A 17,706-nucleotide genomic window follows, 5' to 3' on the forward strand; every position below is an offset into this window, starting at 1 on the left:
TTCTCCAAGCTGAAAGGATCGAAGCCATTAAGATGATCGCAGCGCAGACAATGAAGAGACGTGTCTCCGGGAAGCTAGACTTTTTGAGTTTATAGCTATATACTTTCACTTTATTGTGTTTCCGTATGACTGTCTGTGTATCTAGTCTAACCACCGTTAAATGCCTTCGGGAAGGTCCCTCCTAACTTGGAAAGCCAGAATTGGAGCTATTTCACCAAACCACACTGGAGCATAGGCCAGTCTGGAAATTGCACGTGTGCGCCGGATATGTCCGGCGTAGATTTGAGATTTGAGATCTGTTGCCTTTGGCTTTTCCAAGTTAAGTTGGCTCAGCTCTGGCGTAACATTTCCCTCCTTTCCAGACTGGAGCATAGGTTATATATTTAGAAAAAGTTGAATATGCGCATGTAAAGTTGAACGAATGTTAAAACAGTGAATACACTCTAAGTGAGGTGAATCCAAAAGAAATTCAACATTCAACATTCATTCAACCACTTTTGGATTCAACCTTTTACATATGGCCATATGCATACATTCAACATTTTTGAACTTTGCCGGTATCTTTGATCTTGTTTTACTAAGTTAAGAAGGACTTTCTCGAGTTACGACCATATTATGGTATTTAAAGCTCAAGAAGCTCTATAAACAATAAAGCTAGTTATTAATATAATAACAGACAAAGATAAATTACAGTTTGAACAAAAAATATCAAATATCAAATGTACGTACATTAAAAAACTTGAGCAAATTTCTTTAAAGATTCCAGAAAAAAAGAATTGAAATCATTGCTGAAATGAACTTCTGACTAAATTACAGTATTTAGTATTCAATTTCAAAGACAAGAAACAAAACTTGACATACAAAACACTTTTTCCAGTCAATCAGCTCATCATCATAACCAGTCTGCCATTTTGTTTGTTTTGATTTGCACAAGTAATATTGTAATTCGTGTTATATCATACACTGTTATAAATAATTTGCATTTATAACACTCGCTTCAGCTTTTCAAAACTAATAAATTGTAATACGTAATAATGGTAATAGCATATAACGTAATATGAAAATACGCATACTACTAAAAACCGAACATTTACGGAAGAGACTAACTACGGGGATGCTTGCGCGACAAAACAAAAAAACAACAAAATTTCGAGATTCCAGTCCAATATCTATGCGTGAAACTATGAGTGCCTCCTCGTCGCTGCGCTCCTGCGGGGGCAAAAATCGTCGCGAAGATTTAGCGGGGAAAAAAATAGTATCCTTCTATCAAAATATGGCAGGGGTTTTTACCAGCTTTTCATAAAACAAATGATTGTGTGTAAAGCTCAGAGGACTGCCTGAGTTTCTCTCGTGTGTGCTGAATTTATTTTTCCCATAAGGAGAAGAAGAAGGGTGGAGAAAGAAGCTGAAACACATGGAAATCCAATCCATTCCTATCTTGACTTGAGAAGAAGGTGAGCATAAATTTCTTTCTGATTTCCATCATGTATATATTGTCTAGATATTAATGGTCAAAACTTGGAAAAGCTTGCACTCTTCTCAGTGCCCCATTTTTAGCCTTGATGCCAGATGCTAAAAAGAAAACTATATCATAATAGATGCTTTTACTCCCTGTTTACCTTTTTGTATGCTCCCCTCCCTTGTATCTTTTGTGTGCGCTCTCTGGGATCCTTTGGTACGTTAGGACCCTGCCGACGCACCGTACTGTCTGGTGTATTTGTCCGGTGGCAAAAAGTATCCTTTCGCTACACCGGACAAAATAAGTCCGGTGTTCGTTAAGTCCAGTGCGTCGGCATGGTCCTGGTACGTTTTGTGTGGTCCTTTTTGTACACTACCCATGGTCCTTTTTGAATGCTTTCAAGGTACCTTTTGTACGCTCTCTGTTGGTCCTTTTTGTGTGTTTCTGGGTACCTTTTTGTACGCTCCCCGTGTACCTTATTGTACGTTGTTCCAGTGTATCTTATTGTGCCGTTCCCCGTATACATTATTGTACGTACCCCATGTACCTTATTGTACGTTCCCCAGTACCTTTATTGTATGTTCCCTGTGTATATACCTTATTGTATGTTCCCTGTGTATATACCTTATTGTAGGTTCCCTGTAGGTTCCCTGTGTACCTTATTGTGCGTTCCCCGTGAACCTTATTTTATGTTCCCGTCTACCTTATTGTATGTTACCAGCGTACCTTATTGTACGTTCCCAGTGTACCTTATTGTACGTTTCCAGTATACCTTATTGTATGTTCCCCGTGAACCTCATTGTACGTTCCCAGTGTACCTTATTGTACGTTCCTCGTGTACCTCATTGTACGTTCCCAGTGTACCTTATTGTACGTTCCTCGTGTACCTTATTGTACGTTCCCCTTGTACCTTATTGTACGTTCCCCTTGTACCTTATTGTACGTTCCCCTTGTACCTTATTGTACGTTCCCCTTGTACCTTATTGTACGTTCCCTGTGAACCTTATTGTATGTTCCCCGTGAACCTTATTGTATGTTCCCCGTGAACCTTATTGTATGTTCCCTGTGAACCTTATTGTATGTTTCCAGTGTACCTTATTGTACGTACCCTGTGGTCCTTTTTGTACGTTCCCGTAAACTTCTTTAACGGCTCAGTTTATATGCATGGCAAACATAGCTCAAACCATCAAGCAGAGTCTCACCCTTTTAAAGCCTTTTTTTGGGAGATTTCAGCGAATGACCACACATTTGGCATTGATTACTGTAAAGAGATTATTTCCCATTATGAAATTTTGAATTTTTCTTTCCTTTCACATTCAGGTGCCAGGATTACAAATTCAACAAAGTTTGACGACCTCTAAAGCTGACAATACAATGTAACTTGCTGGCAATGATGTAATGATAATGTTGCACACAATGAGAATATGAACAAAGATAAACATTCTTGCAATAATTGAACCAAGGAACTCTATTGTTCCAAGATGTGATTTAATGATCAATGATACAAATGTCATGGAGTTTAGTTTATCAAGACACAAATTTCACAAAAAAGTTTGCTGGAAAGTGTTGTAAATATTCAGCAATACTGTAACTAAATGTGACAATTTCAAGGTTGACAATTTGGTATATTATCACATGAATACTAATGTAACAGATATTATGCACTGGAAATCTAAATCTGTAAAGAAGGAGATCCATTTTTAAGTAACTTTTTTTACTTGTGGATGGTATAATATGGTGGTTTAAAATATTGATGACAAGGAAGTTTTTCATATGAAACTAATGTGTACAACATATTTCGATATCTCCCAAATTCATATTGCCATATTTCCATATTAGTCCCTTAGTAGACAGTCTCAAGATATTTTGGCACTTTCTTACTCAGATGAGTCTTAGAATAATATCAACTTGTAAATCTAAGATTTTATTTCCTTAATGAAGGTAAAAAACAATATTAGTTGAATGAAATACATTTTTCTTTGTGTCAAAATGGTTATCATTTGCATGCAATTTTTTAACAAGTTTTTAGACTTATATCATCTGTGAACATGTCTATGAAATAAAGACAATTTTTAGCAGGAATATGGTTAAATTTTGTTTTGCATCGGATATTGCTTAATATAAAGGCTTTAATAAATCTAAGTTACTAAGTTGGGGCTTTAGGATAATCTGTGGGGTTCGACTGCGACTACAATCTATGCTCTGAGCTATTGGAGGAAATATTTAACCACATCTTTGTGGCTCTTGTTTCTTTTTTCAAAATCATCGTCAGTTTGACCAAAAGCACTGAAGTGGTTTTTACCGTGTTATATTGACCGTTAGAGAACCAATCAAAATAGCACATTTTCTTGTATTGACCGGCTTTTACTTCAACCAGTTAATAAAAAAATAGATAGATTCGCCTCTTATGCTGCTCCCAAGATAGGTCCATCGTTTTCCTATTGTCGCACAAATATCCTTTTGAATAGAAATATAATTTAAATGAAAATACCCCTGTTGTTGTGCATATCAAAAATAGCCTCCATAACCCCAAAGTGGTTTCGGCGAGTAAAATGAAATCTAAATAGATTTTACACTATTCTCTTCAATTTACAGCGATTTAGAATTAAATAACAGTAACACAATTTTACAAACAAAAACTAGAATTAATATCTAAAATCAAAATTTCATACACATAAATGGAAACTTAACATAACAAAATAAAACACCAAATACTGTAACATTAAAAAACATAAACTTAAAAAACATGTCACTATACCAGATACCAGACAATAAACTTGGTCAAAACATTTTGTGTTTTTCAGTCTTTGAGGTCTGGTAACTAAGTTTTACTATGCCCAGAAGATTTTTTCTTATGTGTGTTAGTCCTTTTAGTGACTTTCATTACAAAATCATTCAATTGCATCAAATTATCAACAATTATCTTTTTACCACCATGATTTTTGGAAGTCGAGAAATTGACTATTTTGTCTTTAAGTTGCTTATGTGAGCTATTTGAATCATTTTTCGATGTTTTTGATGGTTTCTTCGATTTCTTAATATCACTTTTACCAGCAACGTTCGTACTAATGTTTTTATCTTTAATCGATCCGGCTCTTTCTTGATCGGATGTATCGATTTTCTTTATCGATAAAACGATATCTTCGGGTCTGAGTACACTTTCAATACCAGTGTTTTTGTTTAGATTCACAGAACTTATTTTCGATTTGTCATCGATTAATCGATTATCTATCGAGGACTTTTTCTTCGATACATCGGTATGAATCGAAGATTTTATTGTCGTATTTGTAAGAGTTTTATTCGATGATTTCTCGATTTTCCCTCGTTGGAATCTTCGATAAGATGGTCGATGTTCTTTACCGAGAGAATCGCAATAACCAAATTCAAAATCTCCTCTCGCTATATTATTCACGTATTCGTCTCTAACGTTACCCTTCTCTGCGTATAACGCAACGACGTACGTACAGAACATTCCGTCTTCCCGTGAAGTTGCTTTTCCGATACCGAAACGTTTGGTGGCTTTCCATATCATTTGCGTGAACGATAATGTGCCCCCGGGAATGTCATCTCTTGAAAAACTATACCCTGGGTTGCAGACTTCGTTATACCTGAAAAATTAACAACACAAAGTTAGGACAGATTTAATTTTGGATCATTTACGAGTCAAGGATACATACAAGGTTATGAGTTTCAACATTGAGACTGTTTAAATTTAAAGTAAAAACTATATTTTTATGACTTGCCCGCCCTAGATAATTCAATTTTAATGTAGGCCGTGTCCATTCCTGAAACAGTTTTTGTGAAGGGATGCAAATCAGACCCAAGAAACGCACCCGCTAAGCAAGATTTTGATGAACAAACGTTGTGACACTTTTTAATTAACTATTTTCATCGCGAAAACAATCCCCACCTCAGAAAGCCTGCTTTGCAAATGATTGCTAAGTGGGCGTGATTTTGGGTTCACATGCCTTTTCAATACAAAGACATCACAAGAGTGATTCTGGCAGTCTAAACTTTAATCGCAACTCACCATTTCCGGACAGCCTCATCAGCGGACACCTCCACTTTGTTATTATTGCAACTTTTCATGACATTTTCACCTTGGTCAAGTATATCATCCCGTTTGGCAGCTCCCTCTTTGGCTAATTGTGTGGCGATTTGTTCAGCATGGACACTCAAGCTGTCATCTAATTCCATCTGTGGCACCCGATGAATCAGACGAAATTGATTTTGTAAGTGTAAAGCTTCTAACCGAAAGTCTATGGAGAAATCATATTATTATATACAGTGAAGTCTTTTTTTAAACTCCAACCTCTATTACTTAAATGTCTTCTTAACTGGAACAAATTTTATGGTCCCTTCAGTTAACAATGCCTTATAAGTCTTACTACATAACATAATTTCCTAAACTCGAGCAACAAATTTGTTTTCCCCGTGTGTAGTCGAGTTATGGAGACTCTACTGTATAATTTAATGGAATTGTGCTTGAAATCTCGAAAATGGAACGAAAATCGTAATCTGTAAACTTCCAAATTGAAACTTTTGAAAGAAGGAAATCTTAAAAGGCCTCTGTCTCCGCCTAGTATTAGATATCTAAATATACCACAATGAGCTTTTCCAGAAAAAAAAACCCCTGTTGAGGAGGTCCATTTTCATTCCAAGGAGGTAAGGTTTGATATATGGCGGAATTCCATAGGAAGAGACAAAAATCTGTCAAAGATAACTGGAATTCCACGGGGGTAGCTTTTTAAATCCTACTAAAATTCAAAATTCCAGAGGGGTTCAAGCCTGAAATTGCCTGGAATTCCAGGGGGTTGCACCTTTTCCAGCCAGAGGGATGGAAGTCCTCAACAGGGGGTATACGGTTTTTTTCTGGAAAAGCCCAATGATTGCGATGATGTTAAAGAAACTTACCTTGTGTATTGCTTGACTCGTGTACAATGGCATTCCTTGTCTGTGCCGATTCTTTGATGAACTCTGACGATTTACCAAGACCATCGCAATACGAAGTATCAAAAGATCCACGTGGGACATTCGCGCGGGAATTTGCTCTTCTCGCAGGTGGGGAATAACGTGCAACTATAATGGTACAAAAGTTGCCGTGTTTTTCGAAAGTTGATCGAGCGATTCCCAATTTGGTAGTGTCTTTCCATATGATTTGTTTGAATTGGTCAGATCCCTCTTGCGTTCGATCGACGTCGAAGACATAGTGTGGTGAGCATACTTGATTATACCTGGAATTAGAATGGAGCATTTTCATTAAAGCCAGTTGCTGATCGACAGAACCTTGTTACAAATTTGTTAGCTTGAAGCTAAAAGTATAAAAAGGTCAGAAATTGTAGCTTTTAATATAACTGATGACTGTAAATTTGATCAGCTCCTAAAGAGAGAAAAACAAGGAAAAAAGTCATTTCAAAAGGTGAATTCTCTACAGCTTGGCTAAAGTAGCTTAGTATATACTTGTTTTATTCAGGTGTCAAAGCAAATGGACATACTTTAAACTTTTTGGCGAATTATTCAGAATTTCTAGATGGAAAAGCCTTTTCATATACTTCACTGAGACGGAAGTCGATCAGAGATGGAAGAACTTTATAAACACCGTAAGATTTCTTACCATATTCGAGTGGCATCGGGTCCAGTGATGATGTTATTAGCATGTCTCTCGTTCCCAGGGACACAAACCATGGCAAGATTTTCACCTTCGCCTGATCTCGCTCCTCCATGGTCCGATAAATCCGTCAACTTTTGTGCTATAAATTAAATTTCAAAACGATTTTGAGAAATATTTCTCACTATCTGATCTAGCCTAGAAATCTAAGTTAGTTCAATTCAGTCACCAGAATACATCTAATGGGAAGTTGTGACTGAATATTAGTATTCCAATGCAAACTTAAAATCCTTAAGTATAAAAAATTTTATAAACCGAAAAACTCTATATAAGGCTTCTGATTGAAATCTTTTTGCATATCGAATTAATACATTCCTAAGCTAGGACGTTGTTTAAGATACCTTATCGGGGAAAACTTCGTCGGGGAAATGTGACGAAATTTTGGCCAAGTGACGAAAATTTTCCCCGGCCATAATGCGTTTACCAACTACCAGCAAGTGACGAATATTTTTCCCCGACGAAAATTTTCCCCGACGAAGTTTTCCCCGATAAGGTACTCTTAAGATGTTCCAATCTTTCATTCGAAGAAAACTTTTGGTCTTTTGAGAAGATCGAATTAAAGAGTGACAACAAACAAAACATTTGGATAATTTTGGTACGACGACTAGCCAACCGATCTTCGGGGGGGGGGCGTACGAGGGTCCTGGACACCAAAATACCGACCGTTTTTCACAAAATCACCGCAATACCGACATATTTTTACGAAATACCAACACCGACATTGTATAGGATAAAAAGGGATTTCTGAGAAATAGCCCTTGAGTTAGCACCGTTACACCGTTGCATTTTAAGCAAAATTATCGTATGACCAATCGAAAATTTAATAATTTCCGTCAACGAAAAACATCTCAAACACCGACATATTTTTTGTTGATCACCAAAATACCGACGTAAAAACAGGTCAATACCGATACACCGACAAACTGGTACGCCCCCATCTTCGGTTTGCTAAATTATAGTGTTTTTTTATAACGTTCGAATCCGTGGAAGTGATCCCGTACACATCATTACGTTTTCTTCCATAACGATGGAAGTTAAGTATATTGAAAAAACTAGAAAACCCTTAGAACGATTGGTCGATTCAATGTAAGATAGTGAAAAAGTGCTAAAGAAAAAATGGTTCGAGATTTATCTTGGTTCGGAAGTTTGACCACGTCATTATCACTTAGGACCAGGGCAAACCAGTCCAACATTTCATCAAACATGATTTTCCAATGTTGGATGAAATGTTTGATGGAAAAACTTGGGTTTGATGAAGCAAAAATCAAGTCCAGGGCAAAGCGATCCAACATTTCATCCGACATGACTTGGAAAAAAATGAAAATTCAAAAAATAAAGAAAAAAGTACCATCAAACCAATCCAACACGAAAAATTACACAATTCAATGAGATAGCATCTTTGACCTCGCCGCATGGAATCTAATTCTTACCTTTCCATCGCTAACTTAAGAGTCAAATAAAAAACTGGTGAACTTACTTGCGAATTCTTCAGCTCGTGTTTTGGCATGTTGTATAAGTGACCTATCCAGTAATAAGGGATTGACATCATGCACCGATCGATAAACATTATGCGAGTTCAGTGATGCTTCAATAAACTCTACAGAGAAAATAGAAAATTATTATCATCACCATTTGATCAACTTAGAGTCAACAACAGGTTTTATTTAAAGACCAGTCTCCACTTTCGCGCGAAATGGGCGACAGTTTTTTTCTTAACCTTTTTTGCCTGAAGAAAAGATTACGTATTCACGCGTGACGATTCCGTTGCGCTCCGAAACGAAAATATACTTCACTATTTACAAATTTAATTGCACCCAAACACCTAACTTATTATAGTGATTTACTGGCGAAAATGTTGCTTAAAAGACTTGTCACTTACAAGAATCTTCAGGTAAAGACAATTCTAAGCATTTCACGGAGAAAGTATTGCGTTACAAAATTAGCTACAATGGTTCACCGAAAACAATTTGACATAAAAATCTCTACTACCTTATTACACGAATATTACTAGGCGAGTATTCAACGGCCTTGAAATTTACACGATCTGAAATTAACACGAATTTTTCTGCTTTTTCAAGGAAACAGCGGCTGGTTTTAATTAAGGAAGTTTTTATTAACACAAAATTTTTCAATTCGTGTTAATAAAATGACTAGTAATATTCGTGTAATAAGGCATTTTGAAATATTCTCTCACTTACCAGAGTCTTCAGGTGAAAATGCTGGCTCATCATTCTTTATATCGTCCACACGTTTCGTTTTCACGTCATCACGATTGCTTGATCCTTTAGGTCTGTTTTCGTCGGGCGCCAAATGCTTTTCTGTCGGTTTACTGGTCGTTGTTGTCTTGGTGATGGATGATGTTGTCGGGTTCTCTATTGATTTCTCTATTAATTGAGTTGAAGATTTGTCTTCTGTTTCTTTGGGAAAGAATTGTTCAACCACAACTGGTTGGTTAGCCAAAGATGAAGAAGGTTGTGGTGCCGCTTCGAATTTCTGTGCCGCCGCTAACCATAATTTGGAATCCCCAAGACCTGGTTGGTTTTGCTCTAAAGAAGCTTTCTTAGCCAGTTTTAATGCAATCGTACCAATTTTCGCCATTTCTAGAATTGTATCCATATTATCAAGACGAGGCTCAATATCAGATCCTTCTTTCAAAACATTTTTTTGTATATTTGAAATGGAGGTACGCACTAAACTATCTTTTGGAGTGTTTAGGGGTGTATTTTGCCGACCTTCTAATAATTGATTAATCAGCTTTCGAGCTATGGGAACAGCTGCTTCGTTACGACTTAAAAACGCTTGGCTTTGCTGGGAAACCTTTTGATAGCTCTCTACTGACTTTCCAAAAGCATCCATGTTATTGGCTAGTTTCATATTGTCTTTGATCTGATTGGCTGAATTTGAAAATGATCGAACTCCATTGGCTAGTTTTGTCGGGTCGATTTGGACGTCTTTTTCAACATTTAATGCAGCTTGTTCTCTCATTCTTTCGACTGATAAGCCATCGCGGATATCTTCTCCAATATTATTCGATAACGAATCAAATCGGTTTTCTTCTCGATTCGAACTCGATGTTTTGATTTCACTAGGTAAAAGTTTGTGACCATCTTCCAGGATTATAGAACAATTCATATCTCCTCTCGATAAACAGTCGATTCGATCCGAATTACTCTGTGGAACAATAACAGCCGTTCGATGATTTAACTTTGATTCGATAAAATCATCGATTCGATCAAGTAGCGAATCATTTTTGGCGATTAGGCTGCGCAATGAAATCTCAGGCTTCGTCTTGACAAACTGTTTTTCAAGATCTTTAAAATTGTGTTGGTTCTTTTGGAACGAACTTTTCAAAGTCTTTTCAAGATCAGATGCGGATTTTGAAATGTTCTGAGGAACAAATTGAGAGCTTGTTTGATTATTCATAGACGATAAAGGTAGATCTACACGAGCAGTTGATATTGGCTGATAATGGAATGGACTAGCCTCGTTAAGTTTTACAGCCTCATTTTTATTTGCACTTAAAGTCTGGTTTCCACTATGAGATACTGGCAAGTCTTCAAGGTGTTTTAATGTTGATTGATTTCTAGTGGAATTGATCAAATTGACCATGGGTGCATCTTTGATGATTTTGAATTTGATACCATCTGATTTAGCCTTTGAAGTTTGGTTATATTCCATTGTATTATTGTATGGTACTTTATCTTGAAATAAGGATTGGTTTACATTACCAACCGTTTTGGAGACGGTCGGGATTGTAGAATTTTCATCTTTAGATACGCTACCATTTTGATGTGTATTCATTGATGAACGGACTTGATTTTCCGGTGTCGTAACATTTTTATTGAAATATACTAACACGGGTAAGACGGAAATATTTCTTTCTTTTTGATTACGACTTGGATAATGTGATTGTTGATGATGGTTAGCATGGTGATGGTAATGTCTCCGATGCGCGTTACGCGATGGATGAGGTTTAGCGATAGGTAAGTTTCTCTTTCTCCCTGGTTTGTCTTGTAGAGGCTTTGTCGGGTCTTGTGTTGATTTCCCTTTAAATTTTGTTTGTTTTTGTGTAAGTTTTTCGTCGATTTTTGATCGTTGTTGTGAGGTTTTTCCGTATGACTTTGCTTTTTGTTGTTGAGCGTTCTTTGTTTTTAGCGTACGTTTATCTCTATTTATTTCATGTTCGTTTGATTCTGGTTCGTCGATAAAATCTGAGATTGCTCTTTTAGATTTCGTCCGGAATTTTGGTATACCAGATCGTTTCGTTAAAGCAGGAACGGTACTTGATGGCGGTCGAAAAATCCGGTTTTTACGGCGGGCATAGATAACACAACGTGACGTCATAAAACGGCCACGTCTAACGTTATCTTTGAACTCTCCGAGGAAGTTTCCGGCCGGTCTATATCGAGCAACAATGTAAGTACATAGAAGACCATTCTTCATCTGAGCTGCACGTCCGACTCCAAACTGTTGTGAACCTTTCCAGACAACTTGACTGAAATGTCCCGCATTTCCAGGTTGTGCAGATACAAAATCATAACCTGGATCACAGACCTCGCGATACCTGAAAAACAAAAAGGAAAAAATTAAGAACAAAGATTTGATCTTAGGGGTTACAACCATTAAATCAATCGAAATAATACATATACATTCATTTATCAATAGCTCTCTTATAGACCGATTCCGTGTGACGTCATTTTTACCCACGATTAGCCATTTTACTTAGAAATGACGGAGAGAATATATACAGGACGATTAGCTCCAAGCCTTTAAGTATTTCCCTCCCTTTTGGACCCTGTGCATAGTTTTGTGTTTGTTTTTGTTTATAGTGGGCGGATTTAATGTCAGTTAGGAAAAGGCAACTTTGTTGGTATTATGTTGAAGGTAGTTCCTAACTGGATTTTGCAGAAAGCAAGTGATACCTTTACGGATCTACCTGACTGATCAACAGAAAATATTAAACTCAAAATAAACAAAAAGTTAGGGAAAACAATGAGAAAATCTCGAGGAATTCCCGAAAAACTATATTGTATATATTATATACTGTATAACTATTTGCATCTTTGTGCACCTAAAAAATTCTATGACCCAATCCCGAGAAAAGCTGATAATGAACGGATGGACGATCGAACGAACGAACGAACGAACGAACGAACGAACGAACGAACGAACGAACGAACGAACGAACGAACGAACGAACGAACGAACGAACGAACGAACGAACGACGAAAAACGAACGAACGAACGAACGAACGAACGAACGAACGAACGAACGAACGAACGAACGAACGAACGAACGAACGAACGAACGAACGAACGAACGAACGAACGAACGAACGAACGAACGAACGAACGAACGAACGAACGAACGAACGAACGAACGAACGAACAGAGGTTAATTTATAGGATCTCCAATAAGGCTGAAAAATAAACCTACCAAATCTCACTAGCCTCGGGGCCTGTCATTAATTCGTTCTTGTCACGACAAACAGTGGCTATATTTTCACCATCTTCTGTTTTCGAATGATCAAGTGTTCCTAGGCGGGCAATTTTGGCCGCATATTCGTTCGCATCTTGTGACATGGATTGATTAAGCCTCAACGAAGGTGATTCGTGTAAGTGACGGTACGCGTTGTGAGCTTTTAATGCATTCATCTCGAATTCTAAAAAAATCAATGATAGTACAGTCGACTCTCTCTGATTCGATCTTCTAGAGGCCAAGAATTTTCTTCGAATTAGAGAAAGTATTCTATACTAATTTCAAGCTAAGGGGGAAAAAACTTTAGATTCGTGCTAAACCTCCTCTTTCTTTTAAACTCTTTTCTAAAGTCGAGTTATGACAATTTGAAAATGATTTGGAGGTTCACCCCAGAACCATTGAAATAATATACAGACAAAATATCTCAAACAATCTGACTTTCCTTTAAGTCATTGCATCGCCGATGGAATGATAGATGTTAGGGTTAATATGTAAAAATAGATTAATGCAGTTGATTAGAGGGTTTCAAGTTTGTACTTTTCGCTATATAAAAAAAACAAAGAAAACTTACGTGTAATTTCATCAGGGCGGTGCTGAACCATCGACACCACAGGCGTAGGTTGGCGAACGTCGTGTTTCAATTTGGCTACACCACGGCTGAAAACACTCAAATCATAATCCTCATTCGTTCCAGAAGAAAAATTAACCAAATGTCCCATTTTCGACGCAGTAGAAACCGCTTCAGTCTTCATATGACCAGAATCGGATGCATCTGCCTTTAAGCTGTTCATTTTGTTTGGTTTTCTGCCAACTGTTTTCATATTTCCCAGTGTCAAACCTTTGAACTTCATTTCTTGTTTCTGGTTTTTCTCCGACTTTGTAGTGACGTCTTCTGCAGATTTATTTTGCTGTTCGACTCGGTTTTGTTTATCAACCGGTTTCCGAGTAGGTCGAGGTTCTTTAAAAATGACGGCACCATTTATTAGACCACACCCTTTTCCTTTACATTTATCGGCAAATTTCTTCTTCATATTCTTGGCAGTACTTACACTGACAGTGGGTGATTTAGAAAAGTGTTTAGAAGCAGGGCGCCGATGGAGGGCGGTTGAGGGTGTTTTCGAATTCGGTTTGACGTCATTTAACATGTGACTTTTCTGAAGAATTTCTTTGATCAGTTCTTTATCTTCGTCATCTTCATTTTTCTTACTCTTCTTTTTATGTTTTTCCGAAATGGTTTTCTTATCAGCGTACTGAAAAAACTTATCCTTCTTACGTCCTGATGAAGAGCTCTCCCCATTCATGAAATCTTCATTTCCGTTATCCTCTTTATCCGCTAATTTGACTCCCCGTATATTTTGAGCATCTTGTATCTCCTCTTTAATGGTAGAATCGTCTTCGTTTAAAAGACCGGTCAAATCAACCTTATGCTTTTCACCATCTCTAAACATACCATTGTCTATATCCAATAATTTCCCTTTGATATCACTAGAATCAACATTTTCTTCATTGCCGCCTTCTTCACTATCAAGCATGTGAGAAACTTCTTCTAGCTCTGAAACTAATCTATCCTTGTAACCAGCTTTCAATTTCTGTTTCTCCGAAGGTTTATGATCAGTATTCTTAGCACTCTTAGCGGACGCGTTCGATTCCGCATTAACGCTAACGACGCCGTCATTCAACGGGATTTCGGTACTCGCATCTTTTGCAATAGGTGACGCCGTTGCCGAGTATGGATTCGGTGCTTTGTTTTCGGTGAATTTAAAATTCTCGGTATTCGGTTCAGTATGCTCTGACGTCACAGTTGGCATGTCGACTTCGACGACCGCGTGTTCTTCGTCGGTATTCGATAAATCAGACATTTGGATGGGCGAGGTATTCTTGTTTTGGGTCACTGAGACAGCCTTTTCAAGCGAGGCATCTTGTTTTTGGTTAAGCGAGACAACATTCTCATTTTTGGAATCATGAACTTCAGACTTGGCTCCATAGATTGGCGATTCGATCGGCGCCATGATGCCAGGGGTATGTACTCCTTCAAAAAGGTTTTGACCTTTATTGAGAGGTCCTCCATCAGGGTGTATCTGTGACGTCATGATGGGTGGTTCTTTATTAGGAGGCGTAATTGCTTGATCTTGAGAAATACGTTGGTCGTAATGGTGTATTTGTTTCAGAATTTGTTGCTCAGAATCCTATAAAGAAATAATTTGAAATTCTCATGTCAAGACTTTTGAAAACGTTCGTATATTATGAAGACTGACAAAAGTATGCAGAAAATTCTTGAAATAGCCCCCTTTAAGGTCTAGTTTATACATAATTTATCACCACCTAGGTCATTCTCATAATCCTACTAAGTTCTTCTCTAAGGTAGTTTAAAAAAAAAGGAGAGGTATTTCAAGGCTCCTTTCAAGAAAGATTTTAGGAAAATCAATTTAGAAACGAAACAAACTGAGTACAACGTCAACATTGAGAAGAAATTCCTTACCCTTAAATCTTTCAGAAATTCCAGCCTTGCAAGTTGTTTCTGTTTCTCCACCATTTTGACTTTATCTTTGTTCCTCGATTCAAAGGTAACTAGTCTACCAAGCACCTTTTTGCATTGGATTGAATCAACAAAATCTCCCGGCTGAACGTTATCTTCAAATTTGGCGCCCTCATTTCCACCCGGAGCATATCGTGCGACAACGTATGTACATCTTAACCCATTTTGCATTCGAACCGCTTTTGCCATACCTAGCTTAGCAGTCGATTTCCAAACAACTTGAGAGAAATGTGAGGTACCAGAGCTAAGTTTCTTGTCATTGAACGAGTAACCAGGGTTGCATACTTCAGCATACCTAGAAAGTAATAAGGAATGGATATAGCCATGTGAGACTGTAAAATTTCAAGTTCCAAAACAGCTCTTATTTGTCCTTTGGTCCCATTGAGCTTAAAGTTTAAAGCCCAAAGGGCTACAATCAGTGACAAAATACTTGGCACAAAAGGGAAATTCACCGGGGTGTTTTGAAACCACAATCGATTTGTAAGTGCTCTAAAGTAGGTTCGAAGGGTAAAGCTTTAACTCTGAGTTTTAACGCTAGACTTAAGACTTTGGATGTGAGGATCCAAAAGTTCAAAAATGGTCCAGTAGGGCTTGAAATATAGCCTAGAAACCAATAAATCCCTCCCAGATCGAAATAGTCGATAAAATTAAGTTGAAGGCCTGAAATTGACATTCTCGCTCGAACTTCAATTTTCGAAAAATGATAAATTAGCCAAAAGTGCCAATATATTATAGCACTGATTGTAGAGTATCGCCATCTCTAACCTTTCTCAGGCAAGAAAAAGTGAAGCCACTTATTTCCCCAGAACGCACCTAGAACGCGACGTAATCATGACGACGGATTGTATCAAAGTCACTGTCAACATGAAACTCTCATAAACGACGCTCCTCTTACTCTGTACCAGAGTGCATCTCGCTTATCGCTTCGTAATGCACTCTGTGCGCATTGTCTGTTTGATAAAAAAATTCCCGTACGTAGACCTCTGCGGTTCTCTCATCGTCTCCCCTCTCTCACCAAAACTCCATCGCAGCGGTCAGTTTGAATAATCTCAAGTGAGAAAAGACAATAACAACAGACCCTCTACGGCAATGAATTTTGAAACAATTATGAAAAAGCCGTAGATACTGGGTTTGTGTACAGACAACGCTCCTCTATGCGGTACGCTTATTCGATGAAAATCCACTTCCCCTTTGAAAATCAAGTTAGAGAACGTCAACTGTATTTGTCTATACTCTGACCCAGTATCTACGGCTAATTTTAAAATTCATTGTCGTAGAGGGTCTGTTGTTATTGTCTTTTCTCATTTGATGAGAGAGGGGAGACTACGAGAGAAGTGTTGCTATTTATAAATCATACTTCATCGCAGAGGTCTCCGTACGGGAATTTTTTTATCAAACAGACAATGCGCACGGAGTGTACTACGAAGCGATAAACGTGAGATACACTTAGCCCTAGAAATCTAAGCCAGATTGATTCAGTCACTTAGTAAAATCTGATGGTAAGTTGTGACTGAATATCAGTTTTTCAAGGCAAACTTAAAATTCCGTACATCATAAAAATCATTAAAGCGCCGATAACGCTATATTGCAGTCAGCCGTATCTTGGTCTTGTAAAAACTGGCTTGGTTAACCAGGTTAAGATACACTCTGGTACAGAGTACAGCTGTATAACATGATCTTACCATCTGAGAACGGCTTCTTCAGCAGAGATCTCATATTCACCATCATAACAACCCAACAAAAGATTTTCACCAGTTCCCAACATTTCTTTAGAAGATGGATGTTTCAAATAGCTAGAATAGTCAACGAAACATAAAGTTAAATAGGCTAGCAAGCTAGACGACTAATTCAGACATAGTAGAAATAAAGCAAAAAGTAATGGAGGGTACAATTTTAGTTTATACAAACTAAATCCAGTAACAATAATCGTATTATCATAAAACGCATATACTACTGTATTGTATTACACGCATTATAAACGACTCCAGTTTAAAAGTTAAAGGTTTTCTTTTTACATAAGTGTTCCCGTTTCATATCAGACACATATTTCATATCAGGACAGTGTCAGTGTCCTTTAACAACTTTCTCTGATCAAATGAGGGGTCAACGACTTCGAAACTCAAGATACCACAATTTGAAGTTTTTCCTAAATCCCCCGCACAATGTTGTCAACGGTCAATTCGCAAAAATTTGGATTATTTGCGGTGCTGTAAGTGTCTCAAAATACTAACGCTTATGGTTTTTTCGGCTTATACGAAAAATAGAATAACGGTGAAGGATAAACTGTTGAAGGACTATTTTAGGAAGATGGAAGGGATGTGCTTAACTATATGACAAAGTAGCGACTTTGGCGCTTTGGCGGCTTGAATGTTAGATAAACATTAGTCATTAGTCAGATAAGAGCTTACCCCATGGAGGAGATTTGTTGAGCATGTTGGAAAGCCATGGCGGTTAACATGGGATCGATAGTAAGAGGCGGTACTTTGTGCACTTTCCGTAATTCGTTGTGAATGGTTAAACCGATACGGAGGAAGGCTGCAGGATCTGTGAAGAACAAATAAAAA

General features: G+C 37.6%; 1 protein-coding gene and 1 long non-coding RNA gene across 2 annotated transcripts in view; one reads left to right on the forward strand and one right to left on the reverse strand.

The window, feature by feature from the left end:
• Positions 1 to 1,225: 1,225 nt before the first annotated feature.
• LOC136801155 (uncharacterized) lies at positions 1,226 to 3,535 on the forward strand. Its single transcript, XR_010845813.1, has 2 exons — positions 1,226 to 1,454; positions 2,780 to 3,535. It is a non-coding gene; the product is annotated as an uncharacterized lncRNA (long non-coding RNA).
• Positions 3,536 to 4,280: 745 nt separating this feature from the next.
• LOC136801102 (uncharacterized) overlaps positions 4,281 to 17,706 on the reverse strand; it is a 58,805-nt gene continuing 45,379 nt past the window's right edge. The window contains exons 19-29 of the mRNA XM_067057725.1: positions 17,551 to 17,686; positions 16,825 to 16,935; positions 15,086 to 15,437; positions 13,178 to 14,792; positions 12,565 to 12,790; positions 9,326 to 11,691; positions 8,605 to 8,724; positions 7,074 to 7,209; positions 6,374 to 6,693; positions 5,490 to 5,718; positions 4,281 to 5,067 (exon numbers count right to left, since the gene is read on the reverse strand). Coding sequence (XP_066913826.1) covers positions 4,281 to 5,067; positions 5,490 to 5,718; positions 6,374 to 6,693; positions 7,074 to 7,209; positions 8,605 to 8,724; positions 9,326 to 11,691; positions 12,565 to 12,790; positions 13,178 to 14,792; positions 15,086 to 15,437; positions 16,825 to 16,935; positions 17,551 to 17,686 — 6,398 coding nt within the window. The remainder of the gene's footprint in view (positions 5,068 to 5,489; positions 5,719 to 6,373; positions 6,694 to 7,073; positions 7,210 to 8,604; positions 8,725 to 9,325; positions 11,692 to 12,564; positions 12,791 to 13,177; positions 14,793 to 15,085; positions 15,438 to 16,824; positions 16,936 to 17,550; positions 17,687 to 17,706) is intronic.

The sequence above is a fragment of the Clytia hemisphaerica genome, unplaced genomic scaffold (assembly GCF_902728285.1).
Source record: "Clytia hemisphaerica strain Z4C2 unplaced genomic scaffold, Clytia hemisphaerica genome assembly, whole genome shotgun sequence".
NCBI classification, from domain to species: domain Eukaryota; kingdom Metazoa; phylum Cnidaria; class Hydrozoa; order Leptothecata; family Clytiidae; genus Clytia; species Clytia hemisphaerica.